The following is a 7,778-nucleotide window of genomic DNA, read 5'->3' as shown; positions in this document are numbered from 1 at the left end:
TAATGTTGTAGTTATCCTCTGTTGTGGTAATGTTGTAGTTATCATCTGTTGTGGTAATGTTGGTGGGCGCCTGTAAGGTGTTAACGGTGGGGGTGGAGATGTGACCAGAGTAACTCAGAGGGAGTTTGCTTGCATGCTCCTACCCAATAGGAAGTTCATTTCAAATGATAATTGGGAATTTGAAGACGCTTTGGCTTTTAGAAAGGAACACCTTTCCATCCACTTTTGCCTCTCAATGGCCCTCTTGCTAGCCACCATATTTAAAGCAGCGCAGCCCCAGGGCTGCCCTGCCAGCACTTTCCTCGGCTGCCCTGCCAGCACTTTCCTCGGTGTTCCCTTTCTTTCTGGCACCTGCCATGATTTACTGACCATGCTGCTGTCCCAGGTTCGTGTCTGTGAGGATGAGGGGACCTGTTTCCCCGTCTCTCTGTGAGGATGAGGGGACCTGTTCCCGTCTTTCCCTGGTTCCCAGAGCACCACCTGTCACAAAATAGACTGTCAGTAACTCCCAAATATGATTCATGCGTATGAGAGAGAGGGGGAAGGGACATGGACGTGGGGGTGAGGGCCATTGGAAGGGACGTGGACGTGGGGGTAGGGGAGTGAGTGGGAAGGGACATATGGGGGTGGGGGCATGAGCTATGGGAAGGAATGTGGACATGCGGGAGGGTGTGGGAAGGGTCGTGGATGTGGGGGTGGGTTCCGTGGGAAGGGACATGGACGTGGGGGTGGGGGCAGGGGCAGCCCTGCCTGGTGCCTCCTCTGCCGGCATGCCTGCTGCTTTTAGCACGTGCCTAGAGCTGAAGCTGTAGTAGGGAAACCAGGATTCTAGAAGCATCTGTGCTCAGTGACTGTGTGTGAATCCAAGCCTAGCGTGTCCATCCCCACTTCACATCAGTCCCCGACTTAAAACTCGGTCTTTTCCACTGAATTATGTGAGATGTAATAATCTCAGCTATAGTTGATGGTTTTAGCTTTTAAGAAAGGAATGGCAAAGTGGCGTAAGAAACGCTGGTTGTGTTCGTGACCCTCTGGCCCCCAGAAGCAGCCGTTCATAAAACTGGAAGACTGAAGACAGCCATCAGCTGTGCGATGGTGGTGCACACATTTAATTCCTGCACTCAGGAGGCAGAGAAAGGCAGAGCTCTGTGAGTTCAAGTCCAGCCTCGCCTACAGGGTGAGGCAGCTTTAGATAAAGTGCTAGGCAAAGGAACCTACAGAGAAACCTGTCTTGAAGAACCAAAACTCACCAACCAAACAGAAAAATAAAATAAGAAAATATGGCCTTATATCCAGACACTCCCGGGACCTTGGCTATCCTTCACTTGATGTTGCACGGTGAGGAAGTCAGTCCCCCTAAGAGCTCCACATAGCACACTGGACTCCAGCAAGGATAGGGCCATCACATCCAACATGGCTGCACACATCACATGTCTTGAGTGGAAGGTGACAGGAGCACTCATCTAATGGGATGTTTTCGTGTCATGGTCTCAAGCTTGCTGTCAGGTGTGTGTCTTAAGCTCCATATGCTTGATGTCTGGTTTCTCCAGTGCTACCCACCTGAAGCACAGAGGCTGACCACAGGCCCCAGTGCCTCCTGGGATTGAGGGGAGGGCCTTCTCTCTGGACCTGCTTCGTGGCAGAACAGACAGGGAATCCTTCAGCCTCGTTAGGAGAATGACGGACAGAGGTGGTTATCTTGAGGAGGCTATAATAGTATTTCTCTCTGGTCTATTGCAGGAACATCAGGAGAGCATTCTGGGTAACACCATGCAGAGTGTGATTGCATTGCTCAACAATCTGGTTGCGTACAAAGGCTCAAACATGCAGCTGCTTTATAAACAGGGTAAGCTGGGACTTGAACCTGGGCCCTCTGGGAGAGCAGTTGGTGCTCTAACCATCTACAGCTATTGGGCCAGCCCCTCAGAGGTAGCTATTAGACTTGGCCTCACAGGTAAGTCTTAGACATTGACTCAGATTATTGGCCACAGTGGCGAGATTTCACTCCCAGGTGATAGAGCTGTTTTGATGCTCAAGTGTTTCTAGTATTCTTTCCCCTCCTAAGAAAAGTGTGCATCACCCTCCAGTGACAAATGTCGGCCAAGGTCGTGTGGCGTGGGAAATAGCTACTACGTCAGTTTCTTACCTTGGCAGTACCTTACCCTGTCTGTAGGAGTAGTTTCGTCTGTTTAGCGTGGGCTATTTCCAGAGTGAGGCAGCTTTAGATAAAGTGCCAGTCAAAGGAACCTACAGAGGACAGAGAGGATCTCCGCTTCAAGCCCCATGAGGAAATGCTCATAAATCAGAATGGGTGGGTTGTGGCCTCCAGCCTGGGCTTTGAGTCTTGCTGCCCAGTCTGCAGGTGGTAAAGGTGACCCAGAAGGAAGAACCTGAGTCCAGATGCTCTCCAGGGGCAGGGGGTGGGTGGGCGTCAGTGTCCTGGGGTCCAGATGCTCTGCAGGGGGTGGGAGTGGGCGGATGTCAGTGTCCTGGGGTCCAGATGCCCTGCAGGGGCAGGGTGTGTGGCCATCAGGGTCATGGGACCAAGGCCTTGGAGTTTGGGGACCATCTGACCCCAATGCCCCAGCAGTGCTGTCACCAGAAGTACTCTGATAGCTAAGAATGAACTTGAGCTCCTGACACCTCCACCTCCCCACCCAGGGCCTGGGATTTCATCCGCTGCTGGATTTGAATGCTAATGTGTAACTCAGTGGTTTTGCTGTAGTATTTTTTTCCTTAAACATTTCATTTTTTAAATGAAACATTTAGGGGGAGAATTATTATAAAAACAAAGTAGGACTGTTTGCTTATTTGAGGAATATCAGCATTATTAGCATTTGGAGCTGACTTTGAGCTCATCCCTGTGCCCTGACATTTATATAATGGAGCCGAATGCCATCTTGCCTTTCCCAGCAGAGCTGTGAGGGTAATGGATTTACACGACACAGCGCGGTGCCACCAAAGCAGAAAACAAAAACAAAACAGAGTGCCTCCAAAGAATCATCTAAAGAAATCCTTTGTCTTTGACGGTTCATGGAGTCTTAGAAATCAAAACACTGATGTTTTACTTTTGGCTTATATTAATCTTTCTAAATCAGTGTTCACTCAAGAGACCAGAAAAATCACTGCGAGAGTGGTGGTGCCGTAAGAATAAAGAAACCACACCTGTGACGGCCTTCTTGTCCTCCTGTAGGGATGGCGTTCAAAGCCATGTGGCGTGTGCCTATCACCCCAGCACTTAGGAGGTGAAGGCATGAGAATCAGCTGTGTAGTGAGTTCCAGGCTACCCGGGGCTATGTGAGACCCTGATTCACAAACAAACTCACCGGACGGGCTAGTGGACCTGTTATCAGGAGACACAATGAGTGCACTTGGGGCACAAACAACCTTTGCCAGGTGGCTTTGGCTGGCTCTAGCCTGCAGCAATCCTCCTGCCTCAGCCTCTTTAGTTTGGGGATTTCAGATTGGCCACCAGGCCTGGTTTAGTCTAATTTTTAAAAATTGATTTATTTTTATTATGTGCATCCTATCTGTCTCTGTTGGTACGTACACATAAGTACAGGTGCCTTCACACGTCAGAGGCACCAACTCCCCGGAACTGGAGTTAAAAGGCGATTGTGAGCTGCCTGGTGTGGGTGCTGGGAGCTGAACTCAGGTTCCCTGAAAGAGCAGAACATGGCTCGAGCCACTGAGCCATCTCCAGGCCCTACTGTAGAGAGTAACTGTTATGCATGTGTTTAACCTGGTGATGGCGCTATAGCAGGCAGCTGTAGTTGTTTTCCAACTGGTCTCCGAGGACAGGTAAGGTTATATATTCCTTGGTGGTTAGTGAAATCTGAGAAAATCCTTTAGTGTTCTAAAACACATTCTCTGGAAGCTTCTAGATGTCTTTGCTATGCAGATGTATTAAACGTTTAATCACCCAGCCTGGGACAGTTCTCCTCAGACCTGTGCAGAAGCACTCTCTGAGGGAACAGAGCATCTCCACAGCTGCGTCCAGGCTCACTGGCAGCGAACTGGAGGAGCAGTGAGGGCTGGTGTGAAGATTGCCTGCGTTCACATCCCAGCCGTGCTACCATCACTGTCTACTTAGTGTCTGCGCCTGTTTGCTCACCTCTGCAATGGGCACAGTGACAACACACCCACCGCCTGGAGGGTTAAGCCATTTGAGGGGTGTGAAGCACTGCAAAGGGCCGGCACATAGAAAACCCAATAGAAGCAATCACTTTTCCATAAACTGGCCAGGCTCCCCAAGGAGCACTCATACCCTCCCTCTGAGAGGGAGCCTGACATTTCCTGGGCCAACCTTTCTGGAACCCTGTTGGCATGGGAACAGGCTGAAGAGCCATGGCGTGGCGCATGTGCCAGGCACTGCGTGCAAGGCAGTGCCCATGGGCAGGGTGGACAAGATCAACTGTGGCTCCCGCCACTCCCCAAACCCATCCCTACCTGTGTCCCGTTTTCCAGGTGCTCTTTGTTGTGGTCTTAGCCCCGCCTCCTCCCAGGCTGAAGAACTTCCTACTTGGTCTCCATTTCATACTCAGTCCCTGGGTACTCTGCGGATCTAGAGAGACTAGATGACAGGAAGAGCCCCCCAGGGCTTGTGGCACCTGCTGTCCCCTCCGCTCTTCTTGGAGCTGCTTATTCAGTCACTGGCGTGTTTCCAGGTCTGTCCCAGGCATCGCTGTGAAAACCTGTCTAATGGAACGAGGTTTGAAAGAAGGAAGGAGTCAGTTGGGAAGGGAAGGTAGCGTCTGGACAATGGTAACCCTTTATCTCTCAGCCAATCCCTCACCTCTAACACTGGTGGATGTGCTCATATGCTGTGCAGTCCACCCACTTGGTGTGTGCAGGTGTGCAAACCTCAGCACTGCCCTCCTCAGCTGTGAGCACCTGTGTGTGTACGATGTCGTGCATATGGAAGCTTGACGACCATCATGATTGCTAACATGTGCCACGTTCCTCTAATTGACCCTTCTCCCCAAGTGTTATCAATTTTATTACCCAGCTGGCTGGGATGGTACCTACCCATCCGTGTTTGGGAGCGGTGGCCACATCTCCCCTCCTTTCATTCTGTTTATTTTGAAGTGCCAACAGCAACCTGTCAATCAACAAACTGTGCTCCCTTCTTTATGACTTGATGGCATTTGAGTGGCTTCCTGCCAGAGCTCAGTTCCTCAGTGTTTGGCCAGGTTCTTTGGGTCCCCAGTGATCTAAAATAGCAAAGTTATTTTGTCAGCCACCCAAAAGTTTTTCAGTAAAGGAAATTTAACAAGCTTCCTCTTTCCTCTTCCATTCTTTTTTTTTTTTTTTTTAATTTGAGACAAGGTCTCACTGTACAGCTCTGGCTGTCCTGGAGCTCACTGAATTCACTGTGTAGATGAGGCTAGCCTTGAACTTAGAGAGATCCACTTGCCTTTGCCTCCTGAGTGCTGAGATCAAAGGGATGTCCCATGGTACCTGGCGTGGAATAGATTTTGAAACATGAGAATTGGCAAAGGAAATCCTCAATAGAATGGGATCACTGGAGGAAGATCCCAGGCAGATGGGCCTTCGGTGGGTTCCCAGACGCTACCGAAAAGCCCGTCATTTGAAGCTGTCTTCCCTCAGAGACGGCATGTATCCACAAGTTCAGGAAACGTGAGATGCTCACATGCACATCCGAGAAGACAGCATGGTCTGGCGGATGAAGTGGGGTTGAATCTGGTATCTGCAGCTTTACCCATGAGATGCTCCAGAGTCTCATCCCTCTAGAGATACAGGCGCCACTTCCAAGGCTTTGTTTTGAAAGTCAAATGATAATATATGTAAATTTCCATGCATAATCACTGAAATTAGCATAACTATTTAAAGGTAAGTAGTAAAAGCCAGTGAGCCTGTGAGTTTGACATCTGACCACGTGAAGATCATGAGGAGGCAGGAAGGGAAGCCGCAGCTGAGTGACTGGGGGAGACAGTCATCTCCAGTCCTAATCGAGTGAGCCTTTACCAGCCCTCAGGGAGCAGCCAAGGCACAGAGCCCTGTTGTTGAGAAGTGGAAAATGACTCTTTTTTAGAGCGAGTGACTGCAGGGTTCTGAACAGAAGGATAGTTCCATTAGGAGGTGATAGTTGAAGAGGAAGGGCTTCATCAGGCAGGTCTGGGACCATGTGAAAGGCACTGGTGAAGGGAGGCCCAGGCTACAGAACCACGGGCTCCTTTCTCACTACTGGACTGAACTTCTGCACAGAGGACTCTGTCTTCACCACAGCTTGTGGAGAAGATGAGCCGCACTTCCGGTGGATTAGCCCAACAGATATTCGTTCATTTAACGGGAATTTAGTCAGCATTCCTGCTGCGGGGTTGGCTTTCTGCTTCACTGTATCTGGTGCTTTATGTCGTGGGCCATCATTTTCCAGGGTCTTAGACTCCCTTGCACTTGTCAATGGAACAAGAAAGAAGGTATCATTCTATTTCAGCAGAGGAATAAATGTCTGCAAACTGTGCTTGAAGAGAAACTAATATCCATAATATATAAAGAACATCCTCGACTCAATGATGGGGAAACACACAGCCTAATTCACAAATGAGTAGAAGATTTGAATAGATATTTCCTCCAAAGAGGATGCACAAGTAACAAAGCCTCGTAAGCGGCGGCCCAGCGTCCACCCCCCTCACATACTGCATTGTTGTATGTGACTGCCGGGTAATTGATAACAGGGGCAGTGAGGACGCCGGGAGAGGGGAGCCTTGTGCTCAACAGTGGGATGGAAGATGCCACAGGCCCTGGGTGTGGCAGTTGGTGCACCTCCTCGGTGTACCTGGTGCCTCCGAAGAATACATTTAACCTCTGCTGAGATCTCAGGGTCTGATTTCTGAATGTTTTACCACATCTGGGGAAAGTAACCATGGGGAAGCGACTCACGCAGCTCTGGTCTCACTGGTCAGGGGGAGGCAGTGGTCAGTGTTGAGCTGGCTGAGCAACCGGGTCCTGGCAGCAGCCCACACATGCGGAGAAAAGCATGCGCAGTTTGTGAACAGGGCCATGGCCACCCGACCAGATTAAAAGTCCTTTCAATCCGTGTGTTCCTTGTGTGGTCACATATCGCTTAGAGGCGTCTCTGAAGAGCCCGCTGCTGGTGCCGGTCAGGCCAGAGGAGGGAAGCAGGAGACTCCCTTCTGGGACCGAAAGGAATGGGTGAAATGTCTGCCTGTTACTTTTATTTTTCACTGATTAGGTTTCATCGTGACGTTTCCTTTCTACATTATTCCTACGTACCTGTTAGTTCTCTCACCACAGTGCACTCCTAGAAGTCAGAGGGCAACCTGCAGGAGCTGATGTCTGCCATGGAGGCGCTGGGGATTGAACCAAGTTGTCAGACTGGCGGCTACGCCTTCACCTGGGTTATCCTGCGTCTCACCCATGTGTTGTTTCCTGAACGTGTGTGCAGCTTCACATTGTTCAAATGCTTGTTACATGTGCTGTGCGTCTCATTTTGAGAATATTTACCGACCCTGATTCTCTCCCCACTCTCCGCATTCTCGTGTGGGTGTGCCACTTCAAGTCCTCTGAAGGGAAAACTGTCCTGACTGTGGGGCATGGGGGGCACAGGCTCACATCTGCCTGTCCACACAGGGGCGTCCACAGGCTCACATCTGCCTGTCCACACAGAGGGCACAGGCTCACATCTGCCTGTCCACACAGGGGCGTCCACAGGCTCACATCTGCCTGTCCACACAGAGGGTACAGGCTCACATCTGCCTGTCCACACAGAGGGTACAGGCTCACATCTGCCTGTC

At 50.4% G+C, this 7,778-nt stretch overlaps 1 protein-coding gene across 1 annotated transcript in view; it reads left to right on the top strand.

Annotated features, from left to right (window-relative positions):
• Positions 1-7,778, top strand: part of Ulk4 (unc-51 like kinase 4) — a 288,608-nt gene that overhangs the window by 149,142 nt on the left and 131,688 nt on the right. The window contains exon 34 of the mRNA XM_026779110.1: positions 1,741-1,846. Within this exon, the coding sequence (XP_026634911.1) occupies positions 1,741-1,846 (106 nt within the window). The remainder of the gene's footprint in view (positions 1-1,740; positions 1,847-7,778) is intronic.

Source organism: Microtus ochrogaster, chromosome 5 (genome assembly GCF_000317375.1).
Source record: "Microtus ochrogaster isolate Prairie Vole_2 chromosome 5, MicOch1.0, whole genome shotgun sequence".
NCBI classification, from domain to species: Eukaryota; Metazoa; Chordata; class Mammalia; order Rodentia; family Cricetidae; genus Microtus; species Microtus ochrogaster.
Note: the sequence above shows the minus strand (reverse complement) of the source record. Positions and strands in the feature narration are given on the sequence as shown.